Genomic DNA, 19,528 nt, shown 5'->3' with positions numbered 1-19,528 from the left:
AGAGAGGAGAGATGGTGGACCAAAAATGCTTATAAAACTCAGCAGGGAAACCATCAGGAGCAAGTGCTCTATTATTTTGCATCTTATGAAGAGCACTGTAAAATTTCTCTGCTGTTAATGGTTGATCCAGAAGATTAGTCTGTTCTGAAGTTAACTCAGGTAAATTAATATGTTTAAACAATTTGTGTATTCCTGAAACATTATGTTTTCTGTAATGTACAATAGATTTCCTCAGTTGGCTGGGATGCATAGTTATTTTCAAGATCTTGAACTTTTCTTTCTATTCCAACTTGTAATTCTATGTCTTTTCATTTCTTGTAAGATGAGTATGAAATTATTTTGCCTCTTAAGACAGCTTTCCCAGTTTGCCAAAGCAGAGTGGCGGAAATATTTGGAGAGTAATTCATTTCCATAAAAAATGCCCACTCTCTCTTAAAATAACTATCAAAATCTTGATCTTCCAGCAGTGATGTTGAACCTCCACCTGGGAGACACACATGAGCTTCTTTTCCTATTCAGTTGAACTGAAACCAGTGCATGGTCACTGATTGTATTTGGATGGATTTGTGTTTCGAATATGTCTGCCTGCAAAGAGGTGCTAATGAGGAAAATGAGAGTATGTATGGTGGACTTTTGAGAAATGTGTATATTCTCTGTCGGTAGGATGATGTAGCCTCCAGCTGTCACCAAGACCACAGTCCTCCATATACTGTTTTAAAATAGTGGAGGACTTATATATTCTCATATTTTCTGTATTAATTGATTCATCAATGGATAAAGTGCAGTGTTAAAATTTCCACCTATTATCAAATCGGAGCTCGTGAGATTTCTTAAAATAGAGAAAAACCCATTGAAGAAGGAGAGTTCGTCTTTGTTAGGGCCATAAAGACTAGCTTTTGTAAGAGGATTGTTGTCAATAAATATGTTTATTATAATATATCGTCCCTCTAGATCTACGATTGATTTGTTATGATCAAATTTAATTTTTTTATAGATTAGAATTGCCACTCCTTTTTGTTGTGAATTATAATTTGCCATAAAAACGTGGGGGAAATTTCTAGATTTCCAGCGGGAGCTGTGGCTGTAAGGTTGTTGGTGCCTGTTGTGGCGGGAATCCCAGGACTCGTTGGTGGACACCAGCAGTGAGGGATGCCGTCAAGCTGAAGAAGGAATCCTATCGGGCCTGCTTGGCCTGTGGGACTCTGGAGGCAGCTGATGGGTACCGACGGGCTAAGCGACATGCGGCTTCGGCTGTTGCCAAGGCAAAAACTCGTGCACGGGAGGAGTTTGGCGAGGCCATGGAGAAAGGCTTCCGGATGGCTTCGAGGCGATTCTGGTCCACCATCCGGCGGCTCAGGAGGGGGAAGCAGTGCTCCATCAACACTGTGTACAGTGGAGATGGGGAGCTGCTGACCTCAACTCGGGACGTTGTGGGTCGGTGGAGGGAATACTTCGAAGACCTCCTCAATCCTACCAACATGTCTGCCGATGAGGAAGCAGAACTGGGGGACTCAGGGGTGGACTCTCCTATCTCTGGGGCTGAAGTCGCTGAGGTGGTTAAAAAGCTCCTTGGCGGCAAGGCCCCGGGGGTGGATGAGATCTGCCTGGAGTTCCTTAAGGCTCTGGATGCTGTGGGGCTGTCCTGGCTGACACGCCTATGCAGCATCGCGTGGACATCGGAGACAGTGCCGCTGGATTGGCAGACTGGGGTGGTGGTTCCCCTTTTTAATTAGGGGGACCGGAGGGTGTGTTCCAATTACAGGGGAATCACACTCCTCAGCCTCCCTGGTAAGGTCTATTCAGGGTTCCTGGAGAGGAGGGTCCGAGGGATAGTCAAATCTTGGATTGAGGAGGAGCAATGTGGTTTTTGTCCTGATCGCGGAACAGTGGACTGTTATACCCTCTTTGGGGTCCTGGAGGGGTCATGGGAGTTTGCCCAACCAGTGTACATGTGCTTTGTGGACCTGGAGAAGGCATTCGACCATGTCCCCCAGGGATTTCTGTCGGGGGTACTCTGGGAGTATGGGGTACCGGACCCCCTCATACGAGCTGTCCGGTCTCTGTACAACAGGTGTCAGAGCTTGGTCCACTACCAAGTCGGATTCGTTTCCAGTGAGGGTTGGACTCCGCCAAGGCTGCCCTTTATCACCGATTCTGTTCATAACTTATATGGACAGAATTACTAGGCACAGCCGAGGTGTTGAGGGGATCTGGCTTGGTCTCTGCTTTTTGCAGATAATGTGATCCTGTTGGCTTCATCTGGTCGTGATCTCCCGCTCTCACTTGAGCGATTCGCGGTTGATTGTGAAACGGCTGGGATGAGAATCAGCACCTCCAAATCTGGGACCATGGTCCTCAGCCGGAATAGGGTGGATTGCCCTCAAATGGAGGAGTTTAAATATCTCTGGGTCTTGTTCACGAGTGAACAAGAACGGTGCAGCGTCTGCAGTAATGCGGACTCTGTGCCGGTGTGTCGTGGTGAAGAAGGAGCTGAGCCAGAAGGCGAAGCTCTCGATTTACCAGTCAATCTATGTTCCTACCCTCACCTATGGTCATGAGCTGTGGGTCGTCACCGAAAGAATGAGATCTCATATATAGGCAGCTGAAATGAGTTTCCTCCACAGGGTGGCCGGGCTCTCCCTTAGAGATAGGGTGAGGAGCTTGGTCATCCGGGAGGGGCTCAGATTAGAGCCGCTGCTCCTCCGCATCAAGAGGAACCAGTTGAGGTGGCTCGGGCATCTGGTCAGGATGCCTCCTGGACCTCCCTGGTGAGGTGTTCCAGGCACGTCCCTCTGGGAGGAGACCCCGGGGAAGACCCAGGACACGCTGGAGGGATTATATCTCTCGGCTGGCCTGGGAACGTCTCGGGATCCCCCCCGCAGAGTTGGCAAATGTGGCTGGGGAGAGGGAAGTCTGGGTTTCCCTGCTTAGGCTGCTGCCCGCGCAACCCGACCCCGGATAAGCGGCTGAAGATGAAGAGTAAGCAAATGTCAGCCTGCATTTCTAAATGATGATTAATAGCTTTAAGTTGTTTGGCCTGAGTCCCAATTCCACATATATTCCAACTTACAAATTTAACTTTGAACATTATTCACTTGACAGAAGAAGCCCCTTGCAGCAGCTGTAAGAGAAATATGTAAACTGTTTTCATGTATGTGCATGTATATCTGTGTATGTGCAAATGATCTTGAGCATGTATATGGAGGAAAAAATATATAAAGATTCTTCTCCATTCCTAACTTCCCCCTTACACCATCCCCTTCCACACTGCCCCATCCCCCATATTCCCTTTACCCCATTATAGAAAGGAAGCATGATACATAAATAAAAATACCCAATACATAAAACACCAAATAACTCAGGAAAGTTGGACATTGTTCAGAAATAAAGAAAAGAGAGAGAGAAAAAAAGAAGAGTAATTACCAGCTCCACCCGAGCTGCCAGTTTTGAAGTTATTTGAGCAAACAAATAAATAAATAGATCAATAATTGAGTAAATAATTAAATAGATGTATAACCAAAGAAAAAGAATTAAATAACTACAAGAAAACACGAGAAAAGAAAAGTTTTCTTTGAATTTTTATTGTCGACGTTGTTGACAAATCGTTGCAGCTTTATTACCATGTCTACAAGAGTAACAGAATCAACATGTATGACTTCCATGATTAATTTCAAAGAAAGAGTCACAGGAAAACAGATGCTTTTTGAGCTGGAATATAAAATGTAACCACAGAACAGCAAAAGTTAAACATGCTTGATGATTTTGCCTGCTAGAGTTTTTGTTCCACAGTGATGACGGACATATTTTGGTTAAAAAAAAAAAGCTGATTTACCTTGATGTATCATATGACAGCTAATACTAGAAAACAAACCTGAGATCCATCATCAACACATACAAGCACTGCTTTGTCACACATTCATTATCATAGAAAATGAAAAAAGATTCAGTGCATGAATGTAAGCGTCTCCTAAAGCGCAACTGATTTTCATGTCTCCATCACTGAGTGTCATCACTCAGAAGGGAAAGCTGATGGAGCCTAAAACAGAGACTAATTTTTATGTCCCTGCAAGTATGACGTCATTTTGACTAATGGCAATTCTTCTTGTTTCTTTACAACCATCACTGAACCAAACAGTTTCTTGTTGTGTTACAAACTGAATACTTTTATATTAAATGTTCAGTAAAAAGAACTGAACATGGACATTTACATTAATCTACAGACATTTAAGAACTGTTTATAGTTATTATTTCTTCCAAAAATAATATCAAACAACTGATGTAGCATGTGCACGGGAGTGTAGAGCCACTGTGCTTAGTGATGGTTATCTTGAGATAATGGTTTCCTTATTTCCAAAAACAGTGATAAAGTAAGGAGGCCTTTCTTTGTTAAAATAAAAAAGCCATCACCAGGACGCACATGCTTTCTTTAATCAACTTTCCATACATGACACCTCCATGCAAGCACAGTATCAATGTTGACGTCTGAACTTTGTAAATAAGGAAGTGTTTCAGATGCTTGCGGTAATTTAAAATGACCCTAAGTTTGGAGGAGAGTTTCTGAAATAACTCTATTTTAATAAATAACTACCTAAATAAACAACTTTAATACTGCTGTTTGACTAAATAAAAATATTTTGCAACTGAAGATAACATGTAAAATGACTCAATAAATTTGTGGACAAAACAGAATCTTCAAGATAAGAATAACCATGTTATGAAACCTCTATTATCCCCAGACGTTTGTGGGAAATAAACAGCCTGAGAAACTGTTTAGAAGTATGTAAACAGGCTCTGAAAGGGCCCCAAGCTGGACTGAAGTTCACCTCACTGCGACACATCATACTTTATATAGGTTCTTTAACTTTGGGTGTATCAGGAGCAACAGAGCTGCACACCATTAAACCAAAGCTACGGCAGATGTTATTGCCACTTCTGTGGCGGTAAAAATCTGACAAAGAGAGGAAAAAGTAGAGCAAGACTCACCAACTGTTTGCAGTCATGGCTTAGACATATTTTAACTCATATTCAACGCTTCATGTCGCCGAATCACGTGGCCTGGACTCTGACGTCGTTCATTGCAGATTGGGGGCATTGGAATTTTTACTTGACATATCTGCTGTGGACGGGGCGTAGGACTGCCATGTTTTATCAGTCTCCGCCCACTGCCGTTTTCCTTGATCATTTAAAACAAACACCTCCAGCTACCGCCGGAGGAAGGAATACGGAAGTCCATTTCTGTCACAGCAAAACCTTGCTGTAACACAGAGAAGAGGGCTGTGGTAAGTTTTGTAGTGGGTGTTTAACTTGCCGGATATAATTTTGACAAAATAACACATGTATGTATGTATGTATGTAGGAGGAGTTGTCAACTGTGATAAACCTTCTGGTTTTACATGTTACTTCTGACAAAACCGGAGTTCTTATGCCGAAGTCAATTAAAATTATAGCGTCACTGCTATTTAAAGGTTATACGTAGGCTATATTATTTTCTACGTTTATGTTATATAATGTATTGCATAGTGATTCCATAAATAGTCTTTTTTTTCTTTTTACTTATTGCATCTTAAAATCAAACCCACCAACAATCCATCCTGGGACTTGTGTAATACAAAAAGGGAAATCACAACATAATTATTTTCAGATACATATATATTTCGCAGTAGAACATTGGTAGAGCAACATAGGATGCTGAAACTGAAAAAACTTATATATACATATGTATATAAATATACATATGTATATATACACACACACACACACACACACATATATATATATATATATATATGTATATATATATATATATATATATATATATATATGTATATATATATATATATATATGTATGTATATATATATATATATATATATATATATATATGTATATATATATATATATATATATATGTATGTATATATATATATATATATATATATATATATGTATATATATATATATATATATATATGTATATATATATATATATATATATATGTATATATATATATATGTATATATATATATATATATATATATGTATATATATATATATATGTATATATGTATATATATATATATGTATATATGTATGTATATATATATATATATATGTATATATATATATATATATATATATATGTATATATATATATATATATGTATATATGTATATATATATATATATATATATATGTATATATATATATATATATGTATATATGTATATATATATATATATATATGTATATATGTATATATATATATATATATATGTATATATGTATATATATATATGTATATATGTATATATATATATGTATATATATATATATATATATATATATATATATATATGTATATATGTATGTATGTATGTATGTATGTATGTATGTAAATTTGTCACATTTAGGGGCGTGTCCTTATGATTGACAGATACCCGATCTCTCACTTCAAGTAAAAAGAACACGGAACAACCACGGTTTTTAGTCTGTTAACAACGTGATAGCCTGCTTACCTCCGTTCGCTGTTTAGCTGCTGTTGTCTCTGGGTTAGCTTGGTAAGCTCTTAGCTACAGACAGCTTGGAGTTCGCTCGATGTCAATAAACCACCATGATGCTGACAACACCTCTCTTAGCTCCACCTCTTTGCCCATATTTGTATTTTCTGGGCGAGAAGACACACATGCCCCTGCCAAAATGGCTATAGTAGGAACCGCCCACCGAGCTTAAATTTAGCTCTTCAGAAACCTATGGGTGACGTCACGGTGTCTTCATCCATCTCTTCTTATACAGTCAATGGTCTTTTCACTCATCCACTTACTTTCATTACAACTGAAATATATTGTAATTTCATTATTTTCACTCACAAACTCTAACCAGCTAGATTCCAATATAACTAATAGAGTACAGATGATCCAATGGGAACATTTTGGCTAATACTTGATGCTAATGTTATAACCAATAACGTATGTTTACAGGCAGCAGCATATTTCTTTTCAAAATGTTAAGATGATGTGATTTTGTGCAAAATGAAAGTTAACGTTAAAAGTGGAGCTCCCTGCCATTGTGTGTGAACCTCTGGATGGCTGGTTTTCAGATGAGATATTACATTGGTCGCATTAAAGGTTATTCCCTCCTCTTCACATTACTTCGACATTGCAAGTACTGCATACTGCTTTCCGGGTATCACCCCACTATGTTGCGATGCATTACTATCATGTCACATGCCAAACAAATACAGCATCACCCCCTCCCCCCCAACCTTCTGAAACATACACAAACTGCTCAAAAACAGACTAAAATACATTGGATGTTAATATCTGCCAAGTTTTATTTCTCTGACTAATACCAATATGTTAAATAAAGAAAAAGATCTGCTCATTCTGATATAAACACTAATAATGTAGCCCTAATAATGAGTAAACAGCACTTCATGTATTTTTAGCTGTAAAAGCGAACCCAGCAGATCTGAGACACCATCCTGGCCTGAACACTCTAACACATCTCATGTATTTTAAGGCCAGAATGTTGAGACACAATTACTTTAAACCCTAAATTTGATTCTGTATTTAATTGGGAGCCAGTGAAAGCAGATTAAGTTATCCCCAGAGTACATCCAGCTGACGATATCACATGCAAGTGATAAAATCAGCACCAACTATTGTGTAAAAAATTGCACTCCAGCTGGACTGCCACACCAACATTGTGATCACAGAACTCCTTTAAAGAGGTACTTATATTATAAAAGGAAAAATATTCACTATAAAATGGTAAAATATCAAAAAATATTTGGTTGAATCAGAAGCAGCAGTTAAAAGGACACAAGAAATACTTGGAGTTCTGAAGACTTAAAAATAAAGTACATAGAGTAGAAATTGTCATCGTTAATGACTCCTTTTATGCAATTCAGTTTTTTCCCTTCAGACAGTTCTCGCAGATCGTAAAAAGTCTTAGAAGTCTTGAATTTATAAATCTGCCCCCAGACCTCACATACAAAATTATGTTTGCATAAGATTTTGATATTTAAAAACTCAAGTTTCAAGGTTTCTAAAATTTATAGCTAACTAATTTGATAGGACTGGTATTTGGAACTAGTCAGAAAGCCCTACACCTTGATTAAGGATGTACTTGTTGTAGGCAACGCATTCGTATACATGTCATAGTGCCAATACGTTCTCAACATGTTTGGCACGTAAGTTGATGCGAGGTAACTTCTTTTGTGCGAAGGTGCAATATGGACTTGAACACTAGAGGTGTTCATTACCACAAACACAAGATTGGAGCTAAACACAATGGTAGATAGTTTTGAAAAGTACCTGTTGGACCTTGTTTGCAACTACTGGCATTTTTATAATTGTTCAACCTGCTGAGCACTCAGCGGGTTTTTTACACAATAGTTGTTGCATATATATATATATATATATATATATATATATATATATATATATATATATATATATATACACACACACTACTCACAAAAAGTTAGGGATATTTGGCTTTCAGGTGAAATTTATGGAAAATGCAATATGTTCATGCTACAGTGATATAATATCATAAACGTAAGACATTTAAGTAGAAGGATGCACTACTGATTTCCTCATCTCAAAAAATTCATTCAACACAAAAGGTAACAACAATGGTAATTACACCACAACAAAAAATTTGAACGTCTCAATATCTCGTCATGTGCCCTTGAGCATCAATTACAGCTTGACAACGACGTCTCATGCTGTTCACAAGGCAACTTATTGCCTGCTGAGGCATGGCATCCCACTCTTCTTGAAGGGCAGCCCTCAGGTCATTGAGGTTCTGGGGTGCAGGGTCTCGAGCCTCTACACGACGGCTCAGCTGATCCCACAGGTTTTCAATGGGATTCAGGTCTGGAGAGAGTGCAGGCCATTCCATTTGAGGTACACCAGTCTCCAACAGCCGTTCCCTGATGATGCGGCCTCGATGAGCAGGAGCATTGTCGTCCATGAAGATGAAATTAGGCCTGTGCTGTTCATGTAGGGGCACAATCACTGGATTAATGATGTTATTCAGGTAGTATGGGCTTGTCACTGTACCATTCACAAAGTGTAGGGCAGTTCTGTACCAAGTGGACACCCCTGCCCACACTGTAACACCGCCACCACCAAAAGCTGGCCTGGTGACAACAGTGGCTGATGCATAGCGCTCTCCCTGACGTCTCCAACATCGTTGCCGGCCATCATTTCTGCTCAGTGTGAATCGACTTTCATCAGAGAACAGCACTGAGGCCCACTGGTTCCTCGTCCAGCGTAAATGCTCCCTGGCCCATGCAAGACGATGATGCCTGTGCCTGGTGGTGTGGTCAGGTACCCGTGCAGGTCGTCTAGCACGCAGACCACGCTGATGGAAACGGTTTGGAATGGTCTGACGTGACACTTGGGTGCTTCTCACCTCTCTTAAACGTGTCTGGAGTTGAGTGGCATTCATCATCCGGTTTCTCAGGGCAGTGTTCACACAATGTAGCGGTCATCAGCACGGGATGTGGCCAAAGGACACTTTGTTGTTTCATCACTGTGTTGTGGAGAGGGTGTGAAGAATCCTCCATCATCTTCATCAGCTTGTGCAGCATTCTTCTTTGGACAATCAGCTCCAGCGGCTCCAGAGTTACTCCAAGCACAGAAGCAGCTTTCTGGATCAGTTTGTTGATTCTCTTCAAGTCTCTGGTTCTGATGCTACTACCCCAGCAGATGCTGCAAAGCTGACTGCACTCTCCACAACAGACTTATAGAAGATATGCAACATCTTGGTGCAGACGTTAAACAAACTTAAGAAGTAGAGTCTGCTCTGACCTCTTATAGATGTATTCGGTGTTGTATTTCCAGTCCAGTTTGTTGTCCAGCTGAACTCCAAACCTACCACATTGGGATAAACCCCAACGTGCCGACACCAAGTCAGGGGGCAATCATTATGCCCACACCTGCTTTCCGCCCCTCACCAGGAGCAACTCCAGAGTGGAAGAAGGTCCAGACCTTCTCAAATATTCTCGTTCCAGAGTCCCAGCCATGTGTTAAGATGAATCCAGCTATATCTCGTCGGAACTGTTAAACCTTGCGCACAAGCTCAGGCTCCTTTCCCACCAGAGAGGTGACTTTCCATGTCCCTGGAGCTAGATTCTGTAGCCAAGGATTGAACCTCCATGGTCCCCACTTTAGGGTGCCATCAAGATCACACTGCCTCCACTGTGCTGGAAGATTTAGTTAAGCTGATAAGTCCCTGATACATCTTGAGTAAGCATGCCAGGGAGGCTTCGGAGATTACCACATTTAATGTAGCTTTGCTGCATGTTGAATTGATTTAAAATGAATTAATAATTATGACAATGTCAGTTTGTATTATGTATTGCATTTTTTTCACCATTTCTTTTCCTCTCTTTCTGTCCAAGGAACACCGCAGCACATCTATATAAATTCTTGAATTTCTCATGCAGGGGCTCTGGACAGTGAAACGATGCTGAAGGAGTCATCAGGAGGCAGCAGTGGCTGCTTGTTTAACCCTCTGGTGGTGGTGGAGCTGGCCTCAAACACCAAAGAAGAAGCGATTGTATGGCTACTGAGCAGGATAAAGGACAAACAACAAAGTGGCGGTAGAGTTAATCTGTTGTTGTCATTTGGTTGTTTGCAGTTACATTAATGTAAAACACTTTTCATCCTTAAAACTGCTTCATCAACAGCGCCCCCTAAGTGCTATTGCTCATGTTGCTTACAGTTTGTCAGGAACAGTAATGTGTAACTCTGTGGAGTAAATTGTGATAATAACTCACCATTTTGGCAATGTAAGCTATATATCTTGTAGCTATATACTTTCATCATATCCAAGAAGTTTATAATCCAGCTGGAAAATGTGTTGTTAATTTGGAGACTATAAGGTAAATGCCCAATGAGGGATCCATGACAACGCCATTTTATATCAAATATTTGTGATTAAAAAAAATCACTGTATTGGAAAGCGACCTCTTTTCTGACCCCAGAAGTTATGATGAAACCACATCCTTTACTAAGTGAACTGTGAATGTATGAAAGGACAAAACACAGTTTAATAATTAGTGGTGGGTCTCTAACATGTTAATTTTGATTAATTAATTAAAGATGAAAATAACTATTCAAAAAAATTTAACACATTTAATCGCTAAATGCAGAATGTTTTTCAGTGTGCAATATCCTGGTTCACCAAGTAATGCACACAATCGACTTTTGTCCAAAGACTTTTGTAATTTTGCTGTCCCCTTTACCAACTCTATTGGAAACTTTGGGGAAGTGATGTGACTATAGACTTAATCTATCTCCCTCCACATCAGGACATCCTGAGACCTCCACCTTGTTTGTCTCCTGCAATCAGGTTAAGAAGCAACTTGAGAAACTGAACCAGAACAAGACTGCAGGTCCAGATGGTGTCAGTCCCAGAGTTCTCAAGATTTGCTCAAAACAACTATGTCCGATTCTCCAGCACCTTTTCAACACCAGTCTGAGACTAAATAGAGTCCCAGTGCTGTGGAAAACCTCCTGCCTTGTTCCAGTGCCTAAAAAACACAACCAGCTGAACCAAGTGACTACAGACCAGTTGCCCTGACATCTCACATCATGAAAGTCCTGGAGAGACTCTTACTGGCTCACCTCAACAAGCAAGTAAACACCTCTCAGGACCCATTCCAGTTTGCATATCGTAATGGACTTGGGGTTGAAGATGCCATCATATACCTGCTCCAGAGAGCACACTCTCATCTGGACCATTCAGGCAGCACTCTGAGGGTCATGTTCTTTCATTTCTCAAGTGCTTTTAATACCATTCAGCCTGCTTTGTTATGTGAGAAGCTCCATAAATTCCAGGTGGATACCTCCACAACCACCTGGATCTATGACTACCTCACAAACAGACCCCAGTTTGTGAGACTGAAAGGTTGTGTGTCTGAGATGGAGGTCAGCAGCACTGGTGCACCACAAGGAACTGTACTCTGGCCATTCCTCTTCACTCTGTACACCTCAGACTTCCAGTACAACTCTGAGTCCTGTCATCTGCAGAAATACTCTGATGACTCTGCAGTTGTGGGGTGTATCAGGGATGGACAAGAAGCAGAGTACAGAGAACTGGTCAGTCAGTTTGTTAAATGGTGCGGTGACAATCATCTCATATTAAATACCAGCAAAACAAAAGAGATGATTGTTGACTTCAGGAGGAAGAAGAATAAACAAAGCACTGTTTCCATCCTGGGAGAGGAGGTGGAGGTGGTGGAGGAATACAAGTATCTTGGAGTTAAGCTGGACAACAAACTGGACTGGAAATGCAACACTGACTACATCTACAAGAAAGGTCAGAGCAGACTGTACTTCTTAAGGAAGCTGAGATGGTTTAACGTCTGCACCAAGATGTTGCATATCTTCTATAAGTCTGTTGTGGAGAGTGCAGTCAGCTTTGCAGCATCTGCTGGGGTAGTAGCATCAGAACCAGAGACTTGAAGAGAATCAACAAACTGATCCAGAAAGCTGCTTCTGTGCTTGGAGTAACTCTGGAGCCGCTGGAGCTGATTGTGTTTTTCATTTAATTCATTTAATTTAGCTTCATTATTTTACAAAAATGTTGTTCATGTACTTTTGCGTAAAAGTAAGAACAGGCAAACCTAAAATCATAAAATATAAATAACTCTTATTATGCCAACTTTATCAGGTGCTGAACTGCTGGTGGAGCAGCTGGGCCATGGAGTTGGGGCTCAGGACAAGGAAAACCCCAACATGTTTCTGGTGGGAGCCTCCAGGCAAAGACTTCTCCTTGGGGCTGAAGATGCGGGCCTATTTAAGGAATACAGTGATGGGTCTATGAGGGGCTTCACCTGCGCCAACCAACACAACTTCAAAGACTTTAAAGGTATTTGGTTTGTGAGTATTTAGGCTTTAGATATATAATTTCTCAGGCTGAAAATATATTTGGTTTTAAGCTTCTTTATATGTAGGTAGTCAGCTCTGTTGTGCGCCAAACTTTTCACGTTTGCTTGTCTACTGTGGTTCAAATCTGAGGATTTCACAAAGGATGTATTCGAGAAATCATGCCACATAGAGTTGCTGAATTTGTTGGGTGTTAACAAAACATAAGCTTGGTGAAAGTACAAAATGTTACTATTTGGTTAAAATAGCCTCCATAGACTGGTGGTCAATAAAATTGATTAGTTAACTAAGGAGTCTGATGTCTGGTGGGTAAATATTTCAACTGCACCACTCTGATTCTCCGTCATCTTTCTTTGTGATCAACTGTATTTTCATTAACCCCAGCATTGTGTAAAACCTAGATGTCACAATAAAAACCACTAATGAAACCCCTACATTTCGGGAAAAAAAAAAACAAAACAAAAAACTTAAAAATCACCAAAAGGTTTTCTGCTGTCATGAAGTGGTTTTTTAGATATCTTAAAATAACTATATTGCAAAAGTGCAATGGAAATACTTTTTTTTTTTATTTATTTATTTTTTTTTAACATTTATACCTTCTTTAACATGTCGTGAGGGGTCATGTGACAAGTTCATTCCCAGTAAAGATGGCGCAGTAAATAGCAAACAACAATGAAATGCAGTTTTTCCACAAATTACAGAGAAATGAGCGAGAAGGGCTTCGAAAACCTTTTTCAAATCGTCGAAAACAACCCCAAAACATGGCTACCATGCATAAGCAATAATTCTCAAAAAATGTCATCTGACTGACGAGATTTTTCAACAACAGCAGCACAAGTGCAAAACACCAACCGTTCAGTAGAAACACTTGCAAATCACAATTTTTGTTTTTGGAAAATTCACAAGTATCGTTTTTATGTTAGGGAAAAACGGTAATGGAAACACAGCTTCTGACTTGTTCCTCCCTTTTTTTTGTATGTCTCCAAATTAACTTCCAAAATAGTTTTTATGTCTGGCCAGCGGTTGTGATCAGCATATCTGTCATTATGCAGCAGCAACAATACATCATGAATATACAAGTATTTTCAGACATGATCAACAGACTTGTCTTCTAAACATTACATTTTACCACTGTCTACCCCAGGGGTAGGCAACTCCGGTCCTCGGGTGCCACAGTCCTGCAAATGTTAGGAGCTTCCTTGCTGCAACACACCTAATTCAAATCAATGGCTAATTAGCAGACTTGTGCAGAGTTTGAAGTCTGCTAATTAGGTCTGATGTGTGCCAGGTGTGTTGCAGCAGAGAAACTCCTAACATTTGCAGGACTGTGGCACTCGAGGACCAGAGTTGCCTACCCCTGGTCTCCCCTGTGACCTTACGTCCTGTCAAATTTGCTGGACTGGTTCCTCACATGCTGCAACACAAATGACACTTCAAACAAATGCAAAATAATCAAGGCAACAATGATAAACATGCATAAGTGTAATAAAAAGCAAGTATTTTCTCAGGTTTTAATCTATGATGAGGGTTGCACTTTCATGCAATATCTGCACAAATCCAATAAGATAACAGATACAATAGGAAGTCATGTATTTTATTAGTTCTTATACAATCAATTGTAACAGTGTAGGACAGTTTTTCAAAAAGAAAAATGTTTCCATGTGTTAATCAAAATCTCCAACTTAACTGAGAGAATCTGCTACTTTATCACTTGTACAGCCTTTGTAGATCCACATTGGCCATTTTTCACGATTTGTACATTTCTGACAGCACAATGAACAAGTGAAGATAAAAGATGTACATTGTTTTCATGTTTAGTTGTAACCCTGATGACTACTAGTGTTGTTTAGGTGACTGACATGATAGCTGTTTAATATGGTCTTGCTGGATCTTTGTTGCTTCGAAAAAGTTCCCAAATTCCCCAACAAAATTGGATGAAAGCAGCAAGCGGCCGCCTGCAGCAACTGGTGGCTGTGATGGTTGTGTGTAATCATGGCTTATCGGTTGTATATAAGATGAAATGGAGAAAAAATGAGAAATGCATGCTTACAGGAGCAGAAACCAGGATTTATCTCAAAGCGTTTAAAACCAACTGCTGTCCACACACAAACAACTTTTAGACAAGATTTTCATATGCTTGCTTGCGTAGGAAATTACAAATCAAAGCTTAATTTTGAAAAAAATATTTTGTAAGGATCCATGACATCACATAGATAAACTTTATAAAAACGCTTAATTGAAACCCAGCCAAGTGTGTGTGTTTCTCTGATCTTCTCTGTCCCACAGGAGACGGAGATGGCTTCCTCAGTATGGCAGAGTGCCAGTACATCATCAAACATGAGCTGGACACGCTACGAGCCAAAGACGAGACTCATATTCCAGGATACAGCCAGGCTAAACTCTACCCGGGGAAATCCATCAGTAAGTCTTCATCCACTCCAAAACTTCAGGTTTCTAAATCACTTAAATCACTTGGTACCTCACAAGGATCACACAAAGAGGCATTTTCACTTGCTGTGCTTTAAATCCTTCAACAGACTCTAATAGTTGTCCAGGAAATGGAGTTGATTAGAAAATGTACATTCAGTCAGGCTAATGGTGTAGGGGAACAGTTTCAGCCGTTTTCACTGTCTGTCAGAGAATAACTTTCTCCACTTTCAGATGAGTTTTTTCACACAAACTGGAAGAAGGATTTCCAGATCTTTGGGAGGAAATTAAACACTTTTTTGTCAGGGATTAAAATACAAATTAAAAATGAATGGAAAAAGTGGGGCTGCACGGTGGCACAGTGGTTAGCACTGTGGCCTCACAGCAAGAAGGTCACTAGTTCAATCCTTGGCTGGGGAGGGGTTCAGTCAGTGGCCTTTCTGTGTGGAGTTTGCATGTTCTCCCTGTGGGTTCTCCGGCTTCCTCCCACCATCCAAAGACATGCATGTTAGGTTAATTGGTCACTCTAAATTGCCCATGTGTGTGTGTGAGTGGTTGTTCGTCTCTGTGTGGCCCTGCGATGGACTGGCGAGCTGTCCAGGGTGTACCCTGCCTGCTGCCCAAAGCCTGCTGGGATAGGCTCCAGCTTCCCCGCGACCCTGAATTGGATTAAACGGTTCAGAAAATGAATGAATGAATGGAAAAAGTTGGGAGGCGAAAATGAATGAATGAATGGAAAGGACTGAGGAAGCCCAGTCCAAAACATCTGAGTTGTAACAAAGTAATCAGAGTACTGTTTGTTTATATTTTCAGATGAGTTAATGTTGTATAATCTGCCAAATTTACGCATTAACAGAGTCAGGAATTTTCTGCCAGCATTCCTTGCTGCTGTTGCCGCGGCAACAGTGTTGCTTTTGGCATGGGTGGTGTGTTTAATTATTAATTTTTCTGAAGAGTGATTGTCTGCTCCTCATGGTGAAGTGGCTGGTCCGCAGAGTTTCTCTGTGTCTGTGATTGGTCAGACACTGCCAACTCTGCCCCTTTTTTATGTGAGCGTGTTCTAAACAAGATGAAAAAACCCTGAGTTGAATCACTGAGTTGATAACCAACTTCATTGTACTGCTTATCCAGATCCTGAATGTCTGGGTAAGCTAACCTGGGTAACAGAGAGATATCTGAGTATGTTATCTCACTTTGTAGTCCAGGCCTCTGGTTCCCAGAAACAAAGTATTCAGTCATGCATGGAAGAATAGGAGTTTGGCATTATCTTAGCAAGAGAAGTGGATTTTCTGTGATTAGATGCCTTGTCACAGGAGTGAACCAAATCCACCTAAAACCACTTTATGCTCCACTCATATGAAGATTCAGATACCTCTTAAGATTCAGAGGAAGATTGCAGGATGACCCCTCTGAAATTGCACGCACGGACTCATTCTGGTCCACCCTCCTCACCAGCTGCAGGCGGTAATGCAGCAAATCTCTGCATGACTACTGCCAAGAAGACCACAGTTAGTTGTTTCATCATGGCTGATTGTGACCAAAGCGCCATGGAAGAATCCAAAAAACCTGGTAAATAACTGAAGTCATCTTTGGAAGATTTGGGAACCACAGTAACGCGGACCACTAACGATGTAATATCACCACGTGGAAAACAAAAACAGCAGGAAGCTGGCAGACCTGCCAGTAGGGAATTGCAGTAATCGATGCGTGAGATGACCAGAGCCTGAACCAGAAGCTGAGTTGTATGTTCTGTCAGGTACGGTCTGATTCTCTTGATGTTGTAGAGAGCATATCGGCAGGTACGGGCAACCGAGGCAACATGGACCTTAAAGGTCAACTGGTCATCCATGTCCACAAGATTCCGGGCAGCAGGCGTAGGAACAAGTGTGGCAGAGTCAAGCTTCACACTTAATTGCGGATGTAAGGAAGGATTGTCTGGGCAGACAATGAGCTTTTTTATAATTACTGAAGATCATTTTTGTAAAATTTTAGATATGGCACAAAAATATTTAAAAGACATAACCTGCAATTTTCCTTTTTCTTTTTTTTTTTTTTTTTAATCTTAGCTCGCAGAATGCAGTCCAAAGGGATTCTGATCCAGATATTTCCACTGCACGAGAAGGAAGAGCTGAAGAGACTTTCCTTTTCTTGGTATAAAAAGTTTTCGTTGTCCCTGCAGCCTCTTGGTAAGTGGAGAATTTGTTCATCATCCTTTTCTATCATTTATTCAGTAATTAGCCAAAAAACAGAACATGGTCACAGTTTGCTATATTTTCCACAAAATGCGGGAACTTTGTTCTTGTTCTTGGCTGTGGTTTACACGGAAAAACATAAAGTGGACAGTTGCCACTTCTGGATTTTTGCTGATGCAGGTTAAACAGATTGTTTTAATAAAACAACTGATCAAGGTGGTGAGAAAGTATGAAAATGTATAAAAGACATGCAGCATATAGGACACATTCACTTCAGCCTTTTTGAAGAATCCTAGTCAGTTTGCTCAGAAAATCTGCTGGGAAAATGTGAATGTGCTAAACTAATTGGGATTTGGATCAAAGAAGCAGACTTGTTTGGTCTGTTTCAAGCAAACCAAATACAGGAAGTAGACTACGAAAAAAGTCACTTCCTGCATTTGGCGTAGCATTGCATTATGGGTAAACACTGGGCATTGTAGACAAATGCTACCACAACAAATACACGTTGTTCTCTAGAAATGGCTTGTGATCAAATGGGGAGTGATAATGAAGTAAAAGCACAAACAGATGTATAGTCAGAGGAAAATATCACAGCTGCAGAAATTCGGAACGAGTTTTCTTCTTCGCAAGGGTCTTGTCCTCTCTTTTGCTAAATATTAGTGCAGCACTACCTTTGGTGAGAATGGGGATATATTATTCTAATGATTTAGCTCGTTTGACCGAACTGGATGCAGTGTGAACACGATCTCAGTTTGCATGGATACGCTCCCCTACAACTGAGTCCCCAGTCGGGCCAAGCCTAGCAGTCCATCCTGATTTGAATGCACCCTTAAAGACATGAACCCAGCCACATGCACAACCCGTCTGTCTCCAGAAAGAAAATATACATCAAATAGGAAGTAAACAGGTTTATTGCACATAAAAGCACAGACACCTCTCTGCAGTGATGCCTGCCCTGTCGCAGACGAATCTGTTTGTGAAGGATGAATTGACCTGATGAATAATAGCAAATTTCTTGATCCGGCGGTCTTCAGAGCAAGAACAAAGTTCTGGCTTCTTGTGGAGGATGAAACCAGCTTTAACTGTAACTGAAAAGCACCTCATAGTGTGTGTGATACACATTCATCCAGCCTCCCCTGCATTAGTTGTAGCGACCAAATACAGCCAGATATTTGTAACTAGGCTGAATGAGACCACTGGCTATGCATCTGCCCAGTTCAGCCTCTTAAGAATACCAAAAAAAAAAAAAAAAAAAACCTACTAAACAAATAGGATGAGGGGTGAATCCTTTGTCCTTGTTGTTTAACTCTCTTCTCCGCCGTCGTTTAAAGAAATGTGATAGTCTGTTTTGTTTTACGTTACATCTTTTAGTTTGTATGCCGATACTTTTCTTTACCTAGCATTTTCTATCTCCAGATGATATCCGACACTACTTTGGTGAGGGCCAGGCACTCTACTTTGGCTTTTTGGAGTACTTCACCTTTGCCCTGATTCCCATTGCCCTTATTGGAGTGGTTTACTACCTGTTCGACTGGGAGGACTATGACAAATATGTTGTCTTTGCTGTGTTCAACCTCATCTGGTGCATGCTTATCCTCGAGGTAAGGACACTGATTTTAATGTGGTCCATAACTGAATTTAAATCAAATCAAATCAAGCTTTATTTCTTGAGCTCTTTTCATGCCATGGGTAACACAAAGAGCTTTACAAGATACAATCAAGTCATAAGGAATAAAACTATATATATATACATGTATATGTATATATATATATATATATATATATATATATATATATATATATATATATATATATATACATGTACATATATATATATATATATATATATATATATATATATATATATACATATATATACATATACATATATACATATATATACATATACATATATACATATACATTATCATCATAAGGAATAAAACTACATATATATATATATATATATATATATATATATATATATATATATATATATATAT

General features: G+C 39.9%; 1 protein-coding gene across 1 annotated transcript in view; it reads left to right on the top strand.

Annotated features, from left to right (window-relative positions):
* Positions 1–5,241: 5,241 nt before the first annotated feature.
* Positions 5,242–19,528, top strand: part of ano10a (anoctamin 10a) — a 29,130-nt gene continuing 14,843 nt past the window's right edge. Inside the window, 6 exon segments of the mRNA XM_079240922.1 lie at positions 5,242–5,279; positions 10,461–10,616; positions 12,692–12,889; positions 15,193–15,327; positions 17,400–17,519; positions 18,942–19,126. Of these exon segments, the coding sequence (XP_079097048.1) occupies positions 10,481–10,616; positions 12,692–12,889; positions 15,193–15,327; positions 17,400–17,519; positions 18,942–19,126 (774 nt within the window). The 5' untranslated portion in view covers positions 5,242–5,279; positions 10,461–10,480.

This window comes from Telmatherina bonti, assembly GCF_933228915.1.
Source record: "Telmatherina bonti genome assembly, chromosome: 5".
Classification (NCBI taxonomy): Eukaryota; Metazoa; Chordata; class Actinopteri; order Atheriniformes; family Telmatherinidae; genus Telmatherina; species Telmatherina bonti.
Note: the sequence above shows the minus strand (reverse complement) of the source record. Positions and strands in the feature narration are given on the sequence as shown.